This window comes from Eleginops maclovinus, chromosome 1 (assembly GCF_036324505.1).
Source record: "Eleginops maclovinus isolate JMC-PN-2008 ecotype Puerto Natales chromosome 1, JC_Emac_rtc_rv5, whole genome shotgun sequence".
NCBI lineage: Eukaryota > Metazoa > Chordata > Actinopteri > Perciformes > Eleginopidae > Eleginops > Eleginops maclovinus.
The window spans coordinates 27550774-27573693 of record NC_086349.1 but is presented as its reverse complement, the minus strand read 5'-3'; the positions used below and the strand labels follow the sequence as shown (position 1 = coordinate 27573693).

Genomic DNA, 22920 nt, shown 5'->3' with positions numbered 1-22920 from the left:
ACATATGGCAGCCCACGGCTCCTCACACCAGTACGTTTCTTCTTCTCTGCAAAAGTAATAAATGTCAGATAAGGTAGTATACATATAGATAAAACAATAAGAAATGATAGAATAGAAAACGTGTTGTATACAAGGATAAAAAAATGGGGAATAACAAAAAATAATCTTTTAAAATATCCTAAAAAAGAAAATAAATCAAATACTTTAAAAATTAAACTAGAAAAAAATATAGAAATTAGAGGAACTTAAAAAGAACATTATCTCTCTCAAATAAATTGGAGTAAAAAGTAAAAAGTGACATAAAAAGAAAAGACTGAATACTTGACATTCTTCTTGAAGTACTTAGAAACTGTGTGTGTGTGTGTGTGTGTGTGTGTGTGTGTGTGTGTGTGTGTGTGTGTGTGTGTGTGTGTGTGTGTGTGTGTGTGTGAGTGAGTGAGGGGGGACAGAGCTCTGTCATTTCTAAGTGGTATTATTGATTTCATGTGATGACGATCTATTATTAGACGTGTTGAGCTATGTGCTGGGGGCTGGTATCTTCTTTCTCCTCGCAGTACATGCTCCGAATATGTCGAGGAAACTCTGTTACCTGTCCTCCGAGCTCAAGTTAGTCCTGACCTCCTAAACTCGTGTCTGCCCGGGATTAAATGTCTTGTTGACCCTTTGGGCCCGATTCGGGATAGTAATTGATGCTCACCGGAGAGATATGCTGCCTGCAGGAACCTGGAGCTGTAAACTAAATATCAGTTTGTTATGAAAAAGTCTGCACAGAGCCAGGTTTACAAATAGCTCTGCTCAGCCATCCAGATTAATAAATACCGTACATCCTGTGAAGAGCTATTCTGAAAGATGCTCTCCAGGATGTAGACATAGAGAAACAAGGGTGCGGTGTCCAACAGGTGAAAACGAGCCACAACCACCCAGACCTCTTCCATCAGGAGAAACATGCTGCAGCTTCATCAAAACTCGTGCAGGAACATCTGCAGCAGCTCTTCAACTCCTGCAGCATCTAGAGAACATTCAGCAGAGGAAACATGAGCAGTTTACTGACAGCTGCAGAAACCAAACGCTGCAAGAAGCTCCAACACAACGGAGACCAGGGGACACTAAAGAGAGACGCACACAGCTGGAGACCAGGGGACAGTAAAGAGAGACGCACACAGCTGGAGACCAGGGGACACTAAAGAGAGACGCACACAGCTGGAGACCAGGGGACACTAAAGAGAGACGCACACAGCTGGAGACCAGGGGACACTAAAGAGAGATGCACACAGCTGGAGACCAGGGGACACTAAAGAGAGACGCACACAGCTGGAGACCAGGGGACGCTAAAGAGAGACGCACACAACTGGAGACCAGGGGACACTAAAGAGAGACACACACAGCTGGAGACCAGGGGACAGTAAAGAGAGACGCACGCGGCTGGAGACCAGGGGACACTAAAGAGAGACGCACACAGCTGGAGACCAGGGGACACTAAAGAGAGACGCACGCGGCTGGAGACCAGGGGACCCTAAAGAGAGACGCACGCAGCTGGAGACCAGGGGACACTTAAGAGAGACGTACACGGCTGGAGACCAGGGGACACTTAAGAGAGACGTACACGGCTGGAGACCAAGGGACACTAAAGAGAGACGCACGCAGCTGGAGACCAGGGGACACTTAAGAAAGACGCACGCAGCTGGAGACCAGGGGACACTAAAGAGAGACGCACACAGCTGGAGACCAGGGGACACTAAAGAGTGACGCACACAGCTGGAGACCAGGGGACACTAAAGAGAGACGCACGCGGCTGGAGACCAGGGGACAGTAAAGAGAGACGCACACAGCTGGAGACCAGGGGACACTAAAGAGAGACGCACGCAGCTGGAGACCAGGGGACACTAAAGAGAGACGCACGCAGCTGGAGACCAGGGGACACTAAAGAGAGACGCACGCAGCTGGAGACCAGGGGACACTAAAGAGAGACGCACGCAGCTGGAGACCAGGGGACAGTAAAGACGGCTTCTCCTGGCTTTTGTAAAAACATAAAGCACATACCCATTCACGATGAACCCCCTGCACTGCTTAATTACAGGCCCTGCTATTAGTAGACTATGCCCCCCCCCAGCTTGAGGCAACATGTATTCGAACTGTAAAAGGTGTACATTCATGTCGTCTCACACACACACACCCTCACACACACCCACTGAGCCTGTGGCACTTTACAATGATAAAGTAGTCCTGAGTCACTTGAGACTGGACTGCGAATGTCTAAAATGAGAGCAGCGAAGCACATGTGAACATGTGGGGGGGTGGGGTGGGGGTTTTGTGGGCAGCATGTTCTGGTACATTGCCAAAAGAAAAAGTCACACTTGAAGTTGCAGCCCGTCTGTCAGCTGTCTGTGGTGTTCAAACTTTATCATGACCTCCCTGGAGACAAACTACCAGCTGGCTTTAATACCTCAACCCTAAAGAAATCAAGCACCAAAGGACTGAGCCGCTACCAGCCTCGTCCTGTTCCAACTTAAGACCCTCATCGACCCACTCCTGGACCCTGGGGTTCCTCAGGGCTTCATCATGGGGCCTTTTCTTTTCTTTTGGTTGGTACACCATTTCACTGGCCTCCGAAGCTCAACTACAGTATATCGGTCTTTTCTCTGATCTGAATCTACTCATGTGACCGTGCTGTAGTTCCTCTATAGCCCAACATTAGCATTTTACTTCAGAAATCATAACGAGGTGTTAATATGTGGAGATTATTCTCCTGAACAAAAGGTGTAAGTATCATAAAGACCAGGGAGATGCAGCCTGCAGCCTGCACCGCTCGATAGCATCAGTTATATCTGAACTCAAAGGATTTGCTTGTTCAAGCGCAAACAGTTTCCAATGACGGCTTCTCAGATAAGAGTAAAAATGACCAAAGCAAGTGAAATACAGTTTCAATTTTATTTCATCTTTTTCTGCAGTAAAATAAAACTTTATCATGTAAAAATAATCAGAAACAAAAGAACATTTCCTCAAACTGTAGGATACAGTTCCTGTGGCAAACACAGATTTAAAAATAATCTACACACAATATGTGTGCCTGTGTGTCTCTCACACACACACACACACACACAGCTGCTCAGTGTTATTCATGATACACGAATTATACCACTGAAGGATACTGTAGGGTTAACCTACCAGACTATAACCACACACATACAGTGGTTATATTACAGAGAACTGGAGCTCTGAGGGACTGGGGAGAGGCTTGTTGGTGGAATAATTGAAAATATACTGGAGTAAATGAAGTATCTGATCTGACATTTGTAATACTTCTGCTGGGAATACAATCATAATGCTTCATCGTAGGGCTGAACAATACGCCGGAATTTAAACGCAATTATCAAATATACAAAATCGCAGGAAACAATCTCTCTGTCGGTCAGAAAGGATTTACTGAGTCCAGAGATATGGAGATGGGGTCAGATGTCTGGTCAGCCGGCAGAGACAGCTTACGGAGAATAAAGAGGGGATGGATGTCCGGTGGGTCTGCGGGGGACGAGTGGCAGGCAGCAGGCTGACACTGAGACTGAGATTTCTGATCCTTTCTTTACTCTCCTTTTTTCTGGAGAGGAAGTAAAGAAACCGGAGCTCTGGATCTATTTGTTGTTGGAGGAGCGATATATGACTCACAGCTTGAAGACGTGAAGACACGATTATTTTAATGCAGGATGTTCACCTGAAAGTGGGCGGGGCTTCATTTAAACCGGAAGTGTCTTTTAGTTTCCCCCTGATTGTCTGATTGTGTTCACCTGTTGCCCTCCAGCTGTGTCTTGTGATTAGTCTTGTGTGTGTATAATCTTGTCATCCCTTGAAAATTAATCGCAATTAGATATTTTTCCCCAAATGGTTCAGCCCTGCTTTGATATTTAAGGTGCAATTTAAAGTCAAAAGACTGTTAAAAAAGAAATGTAAGCACTTTTTCAAAATGCTAAATCCTTTGTGCTCGTTACAGATATTAATTGCATTAAATGTGTAACTGTTTTGGCAGTGCAATCCTCGTCCCTCCATCAGAAATGCTTCCAGCTTGTTGCATGTAAACAGTCAGCTTTAGGTCCAGAAGCCGCGGTGCAGTTTTATAACTCACTGCTTCTACTTCTTCAGTCTGTTGTTTTATACAAAGTCCAGATTTTATGTCCCAGATTTCCTTCTCAGAACGGGAGCGTATCCATGAAGATTTTGTCCACGATGGGCGGCGGGGGGACGAGGTCTTCCAGCTTCAGGTAGAAGATGCGCTGCTGTCCCTGAGTGCAAAGAGTCCGGAGCTCCGGAAGCTTCCCCAGCAGTCGGGATAGATAATGAGGCTGGAGGGAGTCGGATCCGCAGCCCGAGAGGTGATCCTTTAGGGAGGTGATGAGCTGGTTCTGCAGGTCCTCCACTCGCTTTGGCTCTTTGAGACCATGTCTGTCTGCAGAGGAGACAAAGAGACAGGTTGAGACTTAATGAAGCTTGGAGTTAGTTATGTTGCTACAAAGCTAAGGTCACATGACTTCACGTAACCACCGCTAAGCTAAAGGAGGCTAATGTTGGGCTATAAAGGAACTACAGCACGGTCACATGACTTCACCTCACCACCGCTAAGCTAAAGGAGGCTAATGTTGGGCTATAGAGGAACTACAGCACGGTCACATGACTTCAGGTAACCACCGCTAAGCTAAAGGAGGCTAATGTTGGGCTATAAAGGAACTACAGCACGGTCACATGACTTCACGTCTCCACCGCTAAGCTAAAGGCGGCTAATGTTGGGCTATAGAGGAACTACAGCACGGTCACATGACTTCACGTCTCCACCGCTAAGCTAAAGGAAGCTAATGTTGGGCTATAAAGGAACTACAGCACGGTCACATGACTTCACGTCTCCACCGCTAAGCTAAAGGAGGCTAATGTTGGGCTATAAAGGAACTACAGCACGGTCACATGACTTCACGTCTCCACCGCTAAGCTAAAGGAGCTAATGTTGGGCTATAGAGGAACTACAGCACGGTCACATGACTTCACGTCTCCACCGCTAAGCTAAAGGAAGCAAATGTTGGGCTATAGAGGAACTACAGCACGGTCACATGACTTCACGTCTCCACCGCTAAGCTAAAGGAAGCTAATGTTGGGCTATAAAGGAACTACAGCACGGTCACATGACTTCACGTCTCCACCGCTAAGCTAAAGGAAGCTAATGTTGGGCTATAAAGGAACTACAGCACGGTCACATGACTTCACGTCTCCACCGCTAAGCTAAAGGAAGCTAATGTTGGGCTATAGAGGAACTACAGCACGGTCACATGACTTCACGTCTCCACCGCTAAGCTAAAGGAAGCTAATGTTGGGCTATAAAGGAACTACAGCACGGTCACATGACTTCACGTCACCACCGCTAAGCTAAAGGAGGCTAATGTTGGGCTATAAAGGAACTACAGCGCGGTCACATGACTTCACGTCTCCACCGATAAGCACATAGCACTTCAGAAAACTTGCAATATAAAAAAGGATAGTGTTAATATCAGTTATGAAGGGGGGGAGTCTCGTGGTGATATCTGTTGGTTATTTGTTTACCCTGTTCATCTGCACTGCCTCCCTTTATAGATTTGTAATCTGGACGCTCTGTGCTGTCAGGAGTGTGTATGACGCTGCGGTGCAACGATTCCCGGCTGTAAATGTATACGGCATTGTGTTGTTCAGCATGCTGTGATAATATATATAACTTCTGTCCCATACATGAGGACGTGTCACATACTATCTCACAGCTGTTGTGTCCGTCCTGTGGTGTGCCTCGTATTGTCCTCTTGCAAACTCTGGGTAAAAATAAGTTGGATTTTTAAGTTTTGGCGTTTGGAGCCTGGTGTAAAATAATCTTTACAATTAAAAAGGTGCAAATTGACCCCTTGTTGACCTGTTTCGCCCAAGTTAAGAAAAAGCAACTTTCTTCCATAAAATATACAAATAAATGTACCTTTTTTTGGCATACATATTTTTGGGGGTTTATTTATATTATTTGTATTATTATTGTTATAAATTAAAACGATTTAGTATTATTATTATTATTATTATTATCTATTTATTCGTCTTTTGGGATATTTATTTTCCTGCTATTTTCTATTAATGTCTTGCGTTTTATTATTAGTAATTTAACAATGATTATTTATTTTCATTTTATTTGTCTTATATTTTTTTATTAAATGTCAAATGTTACTTTTAAATAGTTTTTATTATTTTTGAAATTGTTCCTGTAGCTGACAGAGGCAGGACGAGGTGTTATGATTATTGTCAGAAACCGCTCTTACCAGCAATGAGGACGAGTGCTGTGAGGCAGGAGAAGGAGGACACGTCCAGCTTCATGCGATGAAGGCTCTGAGAAAACTCTAAAATCGAGTCGATCCAGTCCCCGAATCCTCGGACGCACTGAGCTCTGTGCAACACGACGCCGTTACAGAAGACCAGCTTCTCCAGATCAGGGTCCGAGCTGTAGGAGATACATACACAATATTCTGTTAAATGTATCCCGGGCATCAGGAGTATCACATGCCAGCTTTATGATAGACAGGCACTCACCGGTAAGCGAGGCGCAGGATGAAGAGTTCGAGGAAGGCCGACTCTAGCAGCAGCTCCCGGTCCTCGGAGCAGAACTCGGAGAACCCCGGGATGCTCTGAGACCATCTCCTGACGACCTCCATGGAGGAGGTGAGCAGCTCGTAAAACTGCTGGACGTCAGCGGCGTCCACTTTCGGATTCGGACTCACTTCTGTCTCCTCGTACTGAAATACAGACGGTAGGGTTTTTAGAGAGACCGCTCGGGTCATCCATGGTGCATCAGGACCCCTGCTGGCTCTAACCTACAATGGCCGTAATAAACAGCCAGATATCAGCTACGTTTGTTTACCTTGGAGTAATCCAGCTTCCCTATTCCCGGGTTGGAGTCGATGTGCGCTCTGACCAGAGCAGCAATCAGGCTGACCGGAGAGACGGCGGCCGGCATCGCCTCAACAACGACCTTCGGCTTCGACGGCAGACGACCTCTGCGACCTTTCAGACTGTCCGTCCTCACAACTGGAGGACATGGAGACAAATCAGCTGTTAATGAAGGCGTACCCTCTTCATTCTGCACAATATACACCCTGTGTGTGTGTGTGTGTGTGTGTGTGTGTGTGTGTGTGTGTGTGTGTGTGTGTGTGTGTGTGTGTGTGTGTGTGTGTGTGTGTGTGTGTGTGTATGTGTGTGTGACTCACCTTCCCTAACCATCCCCACGCTCAGACACTTCTGAAAGCGGCAGAACTGGCAGCGGTTTCTCCTCCTCTTGTCCACCGGACACTCTTTGGAGGCGAGGCAAACGTACCGGGAATTCTTCTGAACTGTTCGCTGCGAAACCAAAGAGAAGAATTATTCTAAACCTGCATCAAAAACTGGAACAAACCCCCCCAACATCAGCAGGAGAGGACTCTTTAAAGTAGAGACTCTACATACTGATATACACCTGAACATCAGCAGGAGAGGACTCTTTAAAGTAGAGACTCTACATACTGATATACACCTGAACATCAGCAGGAGAGGACTCTTTAAAGTAGAGACTCTACATACTGATATACACCTGAACATCAGCAGGAGAGGACTCTTTAAAGTAGAGACACTACATACTGATATACACCTGAACATCAGCAGGAGAGGACTCTTTAAAGTAGAGACTCTACATACTGATATACACCTGAACATCAGCAGGAGAGGACTCTTTAAAGTAGAGACTCTACATACTGATATACACCTGAACATCAGCAGGAGAGGACTCTTTAAAGTAGAGACACTACACACTGATATACACCTGAACATCAGCAGGAGAGGACTCTTTAAAGTAGAGACACTACATACTGATATACACCTGAACATCAGCAGGAGAGGACTCTTTAAAGTAGAGACTCTACATACTGATATACACCTGAACATCAGCAGGAGAGGACTCTTTAAAGTAGAGACACTACATACTGATATACACCTGAACATCAGCAGAGAGGACTCTTTAAAGTAGAGACGCTACATACTGATATACACCTGAACATCAGCAGGAGAGGACTCTTTAAAGTAGAGACACTACATACTGATATACACCTGAACATCTGCAGGAGAGGACTCTTTAAAGTAGAGACTACATACTGATATACACCTGAACATCAGCAGGAGAGGACTCTTTAAAGTAGAGACTCTACATACTGATATACACCTGAACATCAGCAGGAGAGGACTCTTTAAAGTAGAGACTCTACATACTGATATACACCTAAACATCAGCAGGAGAAGACTCTTTAAAGTAGAGACTCTACATACTGATATACACCTGAACATCAGCAGGAGAGGACTCTTTAAAGTAGAGGTGGTTACCTTGAAGAAGCCCTTGCAGCCCTCGCAGGTCCGGACCCCGTAGTGCTGACAGGAAGCGTTGTCTCCGCACACAGCGCAGCAGCCGTCGTTTCCTGCGGGGTTCTTTAACTTGGGTGATAAGCTTCCGTCCAGCTGCTCGGACCCCCCCTCCATGCCCAGACCGGGGGGGAAGCTCATTGGTTGGGGGGGAGGCTGCTGGGAGAAAGGATCCTGATGATGGGTCAGATCCTCCACGGAGCTGAAGGTGAAAAACGATGCCTCCTGGGGCCCCGAGGGATTGTCCGGACCCCAGAAAGAGGAGCTGTAAGCCGGGTCCCAGCCGGAGGAGGGCTGGAAGCGCGGTGTGGAGGGAGAGGATGTGTAATCCGACCCCACTGGGGAGGCAGCCTCATCGGGGAAGCTCAATGTGAAGGCCCCCCCTGGGTAGCAGCCGTACACCTGGAAGTCGTCCAGTTTAAAGGGGGTCTCCAGGCCCGGAGTGGGGGGGGCCGGGGCCGCCGTGAACTGACAGGAATAAGAATCAAGGTCGTGGGGGTCGGCCAGCGAGGTGATGCTGGGCAGGGCCGGGGCAGTGGGGGGGCCCTGGGGAACGTCCATGATGAGTCTGGAGATAAAGTCCGAGCTCTGGAGGTCCGAGCTGCCCAGGCCAAGATCATAGAGCGGGGGCCCGAGCTGAGGGGGGGCGTGCTGAGGGTGGATGCAAGTCATGACTGCAGGACTGAAACACAAAGACAAAGACAGGTGTTCGGTGTGTCTTCAGGACTAAAGTGAAGTCAGCCTATCGGGCTCTCTGTCTGTGGACGGTGCTCATGTGATCGAGTCATGGGTGGATTATAGAACACAGGTCTTGGGGCCCAAACCGTAAAGGGGGCCCCTGATGTAATCCATCCATTTTTACATAAGTAACTCAAAGACACACGCACAAGCTTAGAGACTCAAATTTACTATAAAACAAAGAAGCAACCACAAAAAGACCGTTCATGACCACAGATGGACTAAAAAAGAAAACACAACAAACTGGAACTACAAAAAAGAGAATCAAAGAGACACAACGACTGAAAGACACAAAGCAAGTTACATAAAACTACAAGGAGACACAAACAGCTACAGAGAGACACTAAGCTACTAGAAAGAGACACAAAGGGACAGAGGAAGACAGTCCATGACTACAGGAGAACCAAACAGCTACAAAAACAAACTACAACCAGACTCAAAATGACTGCAGTGTGTGTGTGTGTGTGTGTGTGTGTGTGTGTGTGTGTGTGTGTGTGTGTGTGTGTGTGTGTGTGTGTGTGTGTGTGTGTGTGTATTAATTCAAGTACATCCAGAGTGTCTCTGCTTATAGCATCAGCAGTAAATCAGTGTGTCATATATTACTATATAGTGTGTGTAGGGGTGACTTTGAGTCTGGAGCTCAGTGCCAACACAAACACACACAATACACACACGATACACACACGATACACACACAATACACACACGAGACACACGTGTTCATACCACACTATAAATACTGTGCATATCAACCGCTTAATGTATGTATACTGTGTTACATTTATCCTTAATATTACATTTAATATTAGTTATTGCATTTTGTAAATTGCAAAGACAAATAAGTTATATGGAATTACAATCAGGTTTACTGCCTTTAAAGGAGTTTAACTTAAAGTGAGGATAACACCAAGAGAACTGACAAGAGACAAACATTAATGTAAAATTAGCAAGTTCTGCAAAAATAACACTGTCAAATTAAGAAACACATCTGTTTAAAAGTGAATTAAGTATCAGACTACAACTACTGCACGCTGTCATTTATCCACATGTGCATGTTAAGTGTAGCCCAATCAGCTGCTGCAATAAAAACATTAGATCTTTGTTCATTTCAGAAGCTTCCATCCTATTGCATCAAACCATTTGCATATCCACTAAGCCATGTGGCACAGTGGAAACACCGGCACACACAGGCTAACAATTAACTGTGTGTGTGCACATTTTTAAAACTGAGACATGCAGGAGCTGTGGAAACACCTAGCTGAGTGTATACAGATGTTGCTCAGTAACTAGAGAAAGGCTGGCTGCTTTCTTTAAAATGAATTTAAAAAAGCAGGTCAAGAATCATGAATATAGATCAGAAAAAAATAGAATTTTAAATATGAAAATGACTATAAATGTGTGTTTTGAAAGTTGTGAATATACAGTAAAGAAGTTCTTCATTTTTAAAAACCTACATGTCACTCCACAATCAACACTCTTACTTTTATATTATAATACATGTTCTCGTACAGTAAATATGTATTTACTTTGAGTACTTTTACTACATGTATCCTATGGTAGGCTGCTGATAGAGTACAGTACAGCTGCAGATAGGTCATTGGTTGATTGACAGAAAAATAACTTCCCAAACTGGGATCAATGAAGTAGATCTACTGCAGTTTACTGCTAACAAACAAGGAGTAAACAGATGCTTCCTCTCTAATTCAAACACATTCCCTTGTCTACAGTGTTCAGACAGACAGCAGGTGCATCTCTTACCTGTGTGTGGGTCTACAGGTGTCTCTCTCTCGCTGTGATCCTCACCGAGCCTCAGTCATCCTCAAGAGTTTCCCGCTGACTCGCGTCTCTCGTTTTTATACCCCTCCGCCTGCCCGTGCCATGACGTCACAGACAGTTTCCATACAAGGCCAAGGTGGGCGGGGAGATTTCCACCCAGCGGCCAATCAGAGAGCCGCGTTGGAGAGAATAGACGTTCGATGACGCACTACGGGATTCCGTTGACGCGCGAGGCAGCGAAGAACCGCAGCATTGTCCTCCTCCTCGACACACACACACACACACACACACACACACACACACACACACACACACACACACACACACACACACACACACACACACACACACACACACACACACACACACACACACACACACACACACACACACAGCAGAGATAATATTTAAAGCAGGCAGAGGCCTCCTCACTGACGGTTTGCAGAAGTCTGTTTTGTTTGATAAAACTGACTTCTGCTGATAATCAATTATTTTATATATTTTTAATCAAAAAGTCACAGACTACTATTCTTGCAAAAACATCTACAAGACACTTCTCAGGTAAGTAAAATCGTGGAGATTGAACATTAAATTAAATAGAGATAAATCTCCATGTGATCGTTTCGTTTTCTTGTATTAAAACATGTTTTAGCCACTGAAAGGTGCAGGGGAGGTATGGAACCACACCTGGCTCTGAATATATAACTTCAAACACGTCAAGACTCTTAGGCCAACCTAAAGGTGTTCTACATACCTTTAAGAAACCCCCTGTCTCTTATTCATGGAACTGACGAACCAAAAGTCAAAGGTTTTATGGAGGTTTTTCTATGTATTTAAAGTATTTCTTGCATGAGACGAAGTTATCTGATGGTACAAGGCTTAGGCTGCAGACTGGAAACCACTAAGCTCTTCTCGCCCTGTGAAGTTTATCTCTGAGGTGAAGCCGGACTTGTCTGCTGCAGACTCCAGCGGTTATCTGATCTACGACTTCAACAACATCCTGCAGCCGCACAGACACAGAGCCTCTGAGCGCTGGGAAATGCATCGTCACAGAAACTGGCTGTTTTTCTGAAAAACTCAAGAAGCTTGACTTTAGAGATAAGTGGTTCACATAGGAAAATCTACAAACATAACGTGATAAATCTGATGATCTGCTGCAGATTAAACTGACCAACAGTGTATAAGGAGGTCAAAGGCAAACACCCTTAAATAGCAGTAAAATGCTGAAGAAATATGTGAAAAAAGTCCCAGAACGTTTGAAAATGTATTTATTAAAATGTCTAAATCATTGAACACATTGTGAAATTGATCAGAAAATCTCAAAGAAAAATTCCCACCAAAAATAAAATAAATGTCAGAGAAACACATTTTAAATAGATCTGAAAAATCCAAAAATAATCTGTAATAATATAAAAAAATATAAGATATAAAAAATATCTGATTTATGACTAAAAATGATCTTATGAAGTGTTCAATACAACACCTCTGTGTGAAGGCTTCTGTGAGAGTTTGGATGTTACAGTGTGATGTGCAGGACATGTGGCCTTTCTGTGCAACACACACACTCACATTCACAGACAGACACACACACACAAACACAGACACACGCTTGTTATGTATCATCACATGTGCACAGCCGGGTCCTCACACCACCTGTTGCTCCTCCACTGAGCTATTCCTGACCGGAGGAGATGTTTGTCATTGCAGAGAAATCCTCCACTCCAAACCCCGGCCCTCAGGAACATGTTAATCCTGTCTGATAATACATCCAGGTTCTCCATATCCTTTATTAATGCATCACAGATCTGATGCCAGGGGTCTGAAAAAAGGTCCATTTACGTGGTCAAAATGAATGAAATGATATCTGTATCTGTGAGGGTTTTATGTGCAGACTATAGCCTGACAGGTACCTTACCCTTACAAATTAAATCACGATTATTTGTAACGTTATTCTTAATAATCACATTTATTTGTATTATTTTTATGGGATTATTCATTTCATTTGTAAAAGCCCAAAATATTGTTTGAGGTATTATTATTATTTTGTTTTTTTGGAAAGGATTATTTAAACATCTTAAATGCCCAATAAATCGGGGTGAAAGGCAAGACATATTCACTCATTCTTATGTTTTCAACTTAATGAAAGTTTGACAAAAACACCTGTTCTAATTCTATGTTTTATTAGATTTAACCGGCCAAACGTCTCATTTAAAATCTGTATGCAGGAGCACTGTGGGGATCCACAGGGAGACGGTAACAGCCCCAGCTGTGGAGTCAGATGTGCAGCAGCTCGTTGGTAGTTTGCATGCTGATGTAAATGAGATGATGCTATCAGTGAAGCGTCTTTTTCCAAACAGCTCAGGGTTCCACTGGTTATTTATAGGTCATAAAGGCTGGTTCTTTCTTTGTCTTTTATTTTAGGATTGGAAATGAACAGAGATGAGACGACGGATACAAACATTGCAGATCTTCTGATTATTTTGGATTAAAAGTCAAATAAAAACATGTTGCCAGGTCAGGCAGTCAAATGTAAAGTCAAATGAATAACAATGAATGTGTGTGTGTGTGTGTGTGTGTGTGTGTGTGTGTGTGTGTGTGTGTGTGTGTGTGTGTGTGTGTGTGTGTGTGTGTGTGTGTGTGTGTGTATAACCATCATACACACTGATGCACCCAGTAAAATAAAGAAGAATACTGTATGTTTCTCAGACTGTCTGTGCTGCAGCTCCTCTTTTCACCCTCTGTCTGAAACCAGAGCCCAGTCTGCTCTGATTGGTTAGCTGGCCGGCTCTGTTGTGTTTTGTCAATCAATTTAGAGATGGATGTCCCGCCCCCTTAGCCTATCACGTACAATGTGTTGGAGCGCTGGCCAATAGGAGTGCGAGTGTTCCATAGTGACGTCACAATGAACTTTAAAATAATAGTTAAAAGAGGGAATAGTCTCAGTAGTCAAAAATGAAAACCAAAATTCAAATTCAGGCTACCTTTATCAGAATTTTGAAACGCTCTTAGACATCCTGCTAGCAACCCCCCCCCCCCCAGTAATCTGATTACAACTGTCTTTATGTAAGAATCCTGATCAAGTAATCCATTTGTGTTTGGATGTGAATGAGCTCCAGAAGGACCTGTCACATTATAATTGAATCCGCTCTATTGTTGCAATCAGCACCGAACACTATCAGTCAGGGTGTCCAAACTTTTTCCCTGAGGACCACATACAGAAAGACACAGGAAGGTCTGGCCCCTCACTGGAGGGGAGGTATATCTCCTCATAAGTGAAGTTATGAGTTAGAAAATTAATCAAATGCAGGTACAAGTTTCTTTATACTTGAATATGCTTTAAGAAACATCTCAGCTCTCCGTAGGGTTTCAGTTCTGTAGCTGGCAGCTCAGTTCTTAAAACAGGAGCGTCAGATTGCTGATAATAAGGGGACATATGAAGGGTCTATTTCAAGTTTGTTATCCAAATAAGTTATTGGGATAGGATTTGTTTGAAACTCAATTTATTTGAAAATTGGTCTTATTAACAAATGAATACTGTGTCAGATATTCATATTTAAGAAGTAATATAGGAAAGGAAGTTTCAGGTGTGGACATATTCCATCATACATTTAGCATTTGCTGAGGGCCAATTAAAAGTGGACCGCGGGCTGCATTTGGCCCCGAGTCGTAGTTTGGACACCCCTGGTGTACATGATCCTTCAGAGCGTCCTGCCACAAAAGGAGGGTCTGCAGAGTCAGCAGAAGTGGAGAAGCCTGACAGCAGATGTCTCTCTGCTCTGAAGTGAATAAATCACCAGGCAGTCATACGGGTTCTCAGGGCTAATCAAATCATGGTTGAGCAGAACAAAGCCTCTAAGAGGACAGTGAAGGGTTTTCAGAGGGGAGGAGACGGAGGCAGTGATTTATGGGATGGCTTTACTCGTGATGTCTGATGTCCTTTTCACCAGAGAGGGGACAGGGGAACCCGATAAGGACAGCAAGGATTTAAACCAGGGGAGGAATGTGAGCGTGTGTTTGGTTAAAAAAAGAGGAACAGTCTCAGGCCGGGTCATGCTGTCGTCATGTGCAGACGCTTCTCCAAATATGTGCATTTCCATGGTCGGCATTTTGAGCTTTGTGTGGAATCGCATGGGAGGGATATTCCAGAGAAATGATCGATGGATTCATTTTTGGTTTAATGACGTTTCTGTAACCGTAGAACAGGAGGTGTAACCCCTCCACACTTATTGTTGCATCACAGATATTACAGTTTACTGTGTCAGTTTGGGAAATACAGACTGAAGTGAACATCAGCAGGAGAGGACTCTTTAAAGTAGAGACGCTACATACTGATATACACCTGAACATCAGCAGGAGAGGACTCTTTAAAGTAGAGACTCTACATACTGATATACACCTGAACATCAGCAGGAGAGGACTCTTTAAAGTAGAGACACTACATACTGATATACACCTGAACATCAGCAGGAGAGGACTCTTTAAAGTAGAGACTCTACATACTGATATACACCTGAACATCAGCAGGAGAGGACTCTTTAAAGTAGAGACACTACATACTGATATACACCTGAACATCAGCAGGAGAGGACTCTTTAAAGTAGAGACACTACATACTGATATACACCTGAACATCAGCAGGAGAGGACTCTTTAAAGTAGAGACACTACATACTGATATACACCTGAACATCAGCAGGAGAGGACTCTTTAAAGTAGAGACTCTACATACTGATATACACCTGAACATCAGCAGGAGAGGACTCTTTAAAGTAGAGACTCTACATACTGATATACACCTGAACATCAGCAGGAGAGGACTCTTTAAAGTAGAGACTCTTCATACTGATATACACCTGAACATCAGCAGGAGAGGACTCTTTAAAGTAGAGACTCTACATACTGATATACACCTGAACATCAGCAGGAGAGGACTCTTTAAAGTAGAGACGCTACATACTGATATACACCTGAACATCAGCAGGAGAGGACTCTTTAAAGTAGAGACACTACATACTGATATACACCTGAACATCAGCAGGAGAGGACTCTTTAAAGTAGAGACGCTACATACTGATATACACCTGAACATCAGGAGGAGAGGACTCTTTAAAGTAGAGACACTACATACTGATATACACCTGAACATCAGCAGGAGAGGACTCTTTAAAGTAGAGACTCTACATACTGATATACACCTGAACATCAGCAGGAGAGGACTCTTTAAAGTAGATACACTACATACTGATATACACCTGAACATCAGCAGGAGAGGACTCTTTAAAGTAGAGACACTACATACTGATATACACCTGAACATCAGCAGGAGAGGACTCTTTAAAGTAGAGACACTACATACTGATATACACCTGAACATCAGCAGGAGAGGACTCTTTAAAGTAGAGACTCTACATACTGATATACACCTGAACATCAGCAGGAGAGGACTCTTTAAAGTAGAGACTCTACATACTGATATACACCTGAACATCAGCAGGAGAGGACTCTTTAAAGTAGAGACACTACATACTGATATACACCTGAACATCAGCAGGAGAGGACTCTTTAAAGTAGAGACTCTACATACTGATGTACACCTGAACATCAGCAGGAGAGGACTCTTTAAAGTAGAGACGCTACATACTGATATACACCTGAACATCAGCAGGAGAGGACTCTTTAAAGTAGAGACACTACATACTGATATACACCTGAACATCAGCAGGAGAGGACTCTTTAAAGTAGAGACTCTACATACTGATATACACCTGAACATCAGCAGGAGAGGACTCTTTAAAGTAGAGACTCTACATACTGATATACACCTGAACATCAGCTGGGAGGACTCTTTAATTGCATGTTACTGTTGGAGCTTGAAGAGGATCTACTGTTGTCACAAAGTAAATCTTGGTTTTGTGAAGTTACCAAAGAAGAAGATAGAAAAAGGGGACTCACGGATTCTAAGACGTCCCAGAGGGCAGGACAGGTAACAGATTAAAACACATAGAAACTCAAATCAGGAACAGATGAGGGAGAAACAGGAAGTGGATGAGAGGAAGTGTGCTGTTATATCCTGCAGGAGAGGGCGAAGTGGAAGCAGGTGAGTCTGCAGGAGGAGAGGCTGAGGACCCCTGGTGGAGAGAGAGGGCAGTGCAGGGGGGGAGGAGGAAGTAAAGATACTCAGAATACTAATATCTCAAAATGTATATTAGCACTTATGCATCACTGGGAACGTTTTTTAAAAAAGTCAAAATGATGTCTTGATTTAATGCTTTATGTTATATTAGCTTTATTTTCAGCCAAATATATTTTTGGCTTGTTTTTATTGTTGTGTTGATTAAAAAATATATATCGACTGTTGTTACAATTATTATTATTATTATTATTATTATTATTATTATTATTATTATTATTATTATTATTATTATTTATTAGTATTATTATTATTATTATTTATTTTTATTATTATTATTATTATTATTTATTTTAATTATTATTATTATTATTATTATTTATTTTAATTATTATTATTATTATTATTTATTTTAATTATTATTATTATTATTATTATTTATTTTAATTCAGTTTTCTTATTTGAGTTTATATTTTTATATCCATATATTTGCATAATATTAATGATTTAAATATGATATATATATGATACTAGTTTGTATGTTTTATATATTATATGTATGTGTTTTTTTAACCCCATTTATGAGTGAATGTCCTTGCTTCATGATAAATACATAGATAATAATAATCCATCAATATATTTATAAAGTGCATGCATGTAATTGCAGTGTTTCCCCACTGGAGGGCAGCACCCTGTTATGACTGAGTTTCTCCATCTGCTTTACTTTGTTGTTTTATGAGGAAAAATAGTAAATCATTGTTATGTATTTAAAAAACACATTAAACAATATTATAGTTGTGTTTGTTTATTAGCACATCACCATACACATGAAATAATACAAATTAAAAAGGACTCAAAGACATTCAGAGGAATGCATGAAATACACATTTTCTATATGAGTTCAACAAGTGTGGAACAACCATGAAGAAAGGGACCTGTTGAAGGACTGCATGTGAGGAGGGGACTTACAGTACACAAGATTTAGATGTGAGGCGCATATATGAGGATGCACTTGTGCTCAAATCCACATACACACACACACACACACACGCTCACACACACACACACACACACACACACACACACACACACACACACACACACACACACACACACACGCTCACACACACACACACACACACACACACACACACACACACACACACACACACACACACACACACACACACACACACACACACACACACACACACACACACACACCTATAATAAAGTGAAGATTAGGATGAATGGGTCCCAGATAAATAGACCTGCCCAAACTGAGGATAAACTGTCTGCTGTCAGGTTCAACAATGCGCGTGTGTGTGTGTGTGTGTGTGTGTGTGTGTGTGTGTGTGTGTGTGTGTGTGTGTGTGTGTGTGTGTGTGTGTGTGTGTGTGTGTGTGTGTGTTCAGATCTCATTAAGTGAGAGTGACACAGGCTGCAGCCGTGATGCATTCAGAGGCTGTCTGAATAATGAGCTCTGTCTTCATGCCTGTCTTTGTCAAGAGAGGACAAAAATCTGTTCTGTCGTCCGTTTGTAGGTCACAAGAATGCCCCCCCCCCCATGTCACCCCCCCCCCCTTTGAGCCTTCCCACTCTCTCACATTTCTCACCCACCCACACACACAGACACACACAGGCACACACACACACACACACACACACACACACACACACACAGAACAATATCAGGGTAACATGTGGTTACAGTAAATGGTTTGTAGTGAAATAATTATGGAAATCTGTTTTTCTTCTGAACATAAAATGCTTTTCATTTGAGGTCAGGAATAAATTGTGTAAAGCTCCTTTATTTCTGTATCGTAAGAAATCTGGTGAGAATCATTGAACACACAGTGAGAGAAATGAGCTGTAACAATAAGAGCTGATGTTGAAAATAACAATCAAAATGTTAGAATATAGAATATCATTAGGGAAATATAATATACACAAAACAAATACATAAATATCTTTACAAATGTTGGCAATTATTGTGCCTTTAACTCCTTAAATAGATTATCATTAGTCAATCAAAATTGTGGAAAAGATATGCTTAATATAAACTAAATAATTTGAATTTGGTTTCATAAACTGTCAGAGTTCATTGTTGCAGACAGAAGGAGATTTTTGATCTTGTTGTCCACGGTGGTATGAATAGATGAGATAAATCACCACTGAGGCACACGTTAATCATTGCTTCTTAATAACTAACAGGAAAATAAGTCTCCATTACATTGTTGGTTCCTGAACGACGGATCCGGGTGCATCCCCAAAATAATCTGCGTAATTCTTAGGATTTCTTTGAGGCAGCTTTTATTCACACCTACGTTTTGAATCACTGTCCTCTCAGTTTCCAGGTCCTCGTGGCTGCAGAGGTGTGGACAGGAATTCTTTGGGAATGTTTTACTCTCTTCCTATGAAGACACTCAGGAAACATGGAAACATTACGTAAGCCAACAAAACTCTTCTTGGTCCGTCCAGAAACCCAGGAGGCAGAAAAACCTCCAGGAAGAACCTCGCTGCTTCGGTTTGATTCCTCTCCAGGCCGGGACATTCGCCATCAGAGACTCACACACACACACACACACACACACACACACACACACACACACACACACACACACACACACACACACTGGCTCTTGGCTGACGTTGGCCCTTTTTCATCTGAAACTTGTGTTTTTTCTTCAATGAGTTTCCTCTTGTTTTTTCCAGATACAGTGTGTGGATGAAACAGCGGTGTTATTGTCTCAAAGTTTCCTGGACCTATTCAAGGTCAGCAGCCAGCATGGGGACTTTCTAGAGTGTGTGTGTGTGTGTGTGTGTGTGTGTGTGTGTGTGTGTGTGTGTGTGTGTGTGTGTGTGTGTGTGTGTGTGTGTGTGTGTGTGTGTGTGTTTGCACTGATGTGAAGTGAATTCCCAAAACAATGCAAAGACTGGCTCGTGAGTGTGAGGCGGGGTTTGCAGAAACTCAGAGGAGAAATGTCAGCTGTTACAACCACAGCTGACATTCAGATGGAGGAGAACGGTGCTGCCCTGTTGTGCTCACTGTCACATTAGATCTCTTTTCAAATCACTATCAATTCCCCGGCTGCACAGTACAGTCAGCAGGAGAGGACTCTTTAAAGTAGAGACGCTACATACTGATATACACCTGAACATCAGCAGGAGAGGACTCTTTAAAGTAGAGACTCTACATACTGATATACACCTGAACATCAGCAGGAGAGGACTCTTTAAAGTAGAGACGCCATACTGATATACACCTGAACATCAGCAGGAGAGGACTCTTTAAAGTAGAGACTCTACATACTGATATACACCTGAACATCAGCAGTAGAGGACTCTTTAAAGTAGAGACTCTACATACTGATATACACCTGAACATCAGCAGGAGAGGACTCTTTAAAGTAGAGACTCTACATACTGATATACACCTGAACATCAGCAGGAGAGGACTCTTTAAAGTAGAGACTCTACATACTGATATACACCTGAACATCAGCAGGAGAGGACTCTTTAAAGTAGAGACACTACATACTGATATACACCTGAACATCAGCAGGAGAGGACTCTTTAAAGTAGAGACTCTACATACTGATATACACCTGAACATCAGCAGGAGAGGACTCTTTAAAGTAGAGACTCTACATACTGAACAGGATGACCTGTGAGATGTTTACTAGTAATCACGTTATTTAAAACCAAAAGCAGAAGAAGCTGACGAACCCCGGAGAGACGACAGCTTTGCAAACTTCCTCTTTCAAAACGTTTGAAAAGGAAAAAGGTGGATCAGTTTTCGACTTTCACAGTCGTCATCCGCGTGTCACCATCACCCATTGACTTTTCTAACTTCAGTATGAAGTCATGCTCACCGCAGATGAGTCATTTCTACCTTCTCGAAGTGAGGGTGAAGGAGTTTGAGGTGAGGTGTGAGATGAAAGCAGCTGCTACCACGGTATGAACCCACACTTTATTGAGGGCACCCCACCCCCTTACTAAGGTTGTGTTTATTATGGTAAATAACTTGTGTGTCTGCCTCGGAAATGCTCCAAAATGAAATCCCCTTTTCAAACAACAAACCAGAAATATAACCTCAGAGGCTGCAGTAGTTACAGGATTAGGGCTGTAATTAACAATTATGTTCTGTATGGAATAATCTGCCCCTCATTTTCTCAGTTAATAGATCACTTGCCTGCTGAAGGAGTCCAAAATATCCCTCTTATAATCAGACATACAGTAGGCCAGGCTTTAACCAGGAAATAGTTGGGGTTTCAGCCTGAAAATGAATAAAACAATAATAAGTTATAAAATGAAATGTGTTCACCCAATCTCAGAAATCGTGTTTTAATCCCTTTATCTGTTTAATAGGATGTTAATTATTGGGTTTGCACAGGACATGACATAAAAGAGTTTACCATGGACTACGCTGGACATGTCTCACTAAGCTGTACCGAACTGTTCGATTATTAAACATTTTTAAAGTTCTTACTTATTTTTTTCAATTTCGTTTTTTATTATTTTTCTAAATGTTTTGTTTTCTTTCCTTTTCTTTATTTTATTATATTTTTTCAGATGTACACTTTTTTAATTTTTATTTATTTGTGTTTTTTCTCAAACCTGTCCTTTAGTCAGTGCTGCCCCCAGCGCAATACGAGGCCCTGCGCACAGCGGGCTCTGCCTATAGGGAGGGCCGGCCCTGGTTACAGTACATGTTGTTTATGTTTCTGTGTGTTCAGGGTTTAAGCTTTACTGAGCCTAAGGACACTCAAACTGAATCTAAACCGCCCCCGTTTGAGTTTCAGGTGGTCTTAAAGATGGGCTGTTTCTGCAGGTCATTGCACTGAAGCATTAAGTCCTCCTCCTCCGAACAGACACAGTTATCAGGCATGTCTGTAATGTTTTCTGGGAACGTGGTACAGTATCTCTGGGCCCCGCTGTTTTCCTGGAGCAAAAATCCCCGGTGAGTCAACATCCTCTCTCCTCTTGGACAGCCTTCCTGCAGCGCTGCATTTCATTTGTTCTGGCTCGGAGGGAGACCAGGACAATATGCTGTGTACAATAAACCCCTTCAGAACAGGGTGATCCCCGCCACTTCCTGCCACTTCCTGTCTTTGGAGACAGGAAGTAGATTCTGACGCCATGCTCTGTCTCTGGGGCCCACGTGGTGATGTCTTCAGACTTGCATGTTGTGGTTAAACTCAGATATTAATTCAGGGCGAACAGTCGAACTGAGGTATTCAGATGTGTCACTGACTGGGAACATGTCTGAGGCCTCGCTGTTTGAAGATAAACTGTGGAACTTCCTGCCGTTGTGTTTGAGGACTTTCTCTTTCTCCCTCACAGCTGTCAAGGTTTTAGGTCTCAGTGTTTAACCCTATGAGGATCAGGGTTGGTTAGATATGACAACCTTGTCACCTTCAGACACTGGGTCCTCGCTTCTCTGGATGTTGTGTATTTAGAGCTGTCAACTGCCCGACTGTATGGGACGAGTGACACCAATGAATCAACGCTCTGCAGTTGATTCTTTCAAACATCTTTTGGAATGATTTCTTCCTTCCCCTAATCCACAGCCTTTCAAATTGTGACCTTAGCGTTTCTGTGTGTGTGTGTGTGTGTGTGTGTGTGTGTGTGTGTGTGTGTGTGTGTGTGTGTGTGTGTGTGTGTGTGTGTGTGTGTGTGTTAGTGATGGTATATACACTTCTGTCTGACTACGCTGGTGTAGTGCTGGCACCCAACAGTGAAGGCCCTGTGTGTGTGTGTGTGTGTGTGTGTGTGTGTGTGTGTGTGTGTGTGTGTGTGTGTGTGTGTGTGTGTGTGTGTGTGTGTGTGTGTGTGTGTGTGTGTGTGTGTGTG

At 43.0% G+C, this 22920-nt stretch overlaps 1 protein-coding gene across 1 annotated transcript; it reads right to left on the bottom strand.

Moving 5' to 3' along the window:
- Positions 1 to 2909: 2909 nt before the first annotated feature.
- Positions 2910 to 11113, bottom strand: nr4a1 (nuclear receptor subfamily 4, group A, member 1). Its single transcript, XM_063893613.1, has 7 exons — positions 10918 to 11113; positions 8386 to 9103; positions 7245 to 7374; positions 6899 to 7065; positions 6571 to 6773; positions 6303 to 6481; positions 2910 to 4435 (listed from the first exon to the last, which is right to left on the bottom strand). The coding sequence occupies exons 2-7, from the start codon at positions 9091 to 9093 to the stop codon at positions 4179 to 4181; spliced, it is 1644 nt and encodes a 547-aa protein (XP_063749683.1). The 5' UTR covers positions 9094 to 9103; positions 10918 to 11113; the 3' UTR covers positions 2910 to 4178.
- Positions 11114 to 22920: the final 11807 nt, after the last annotated feature.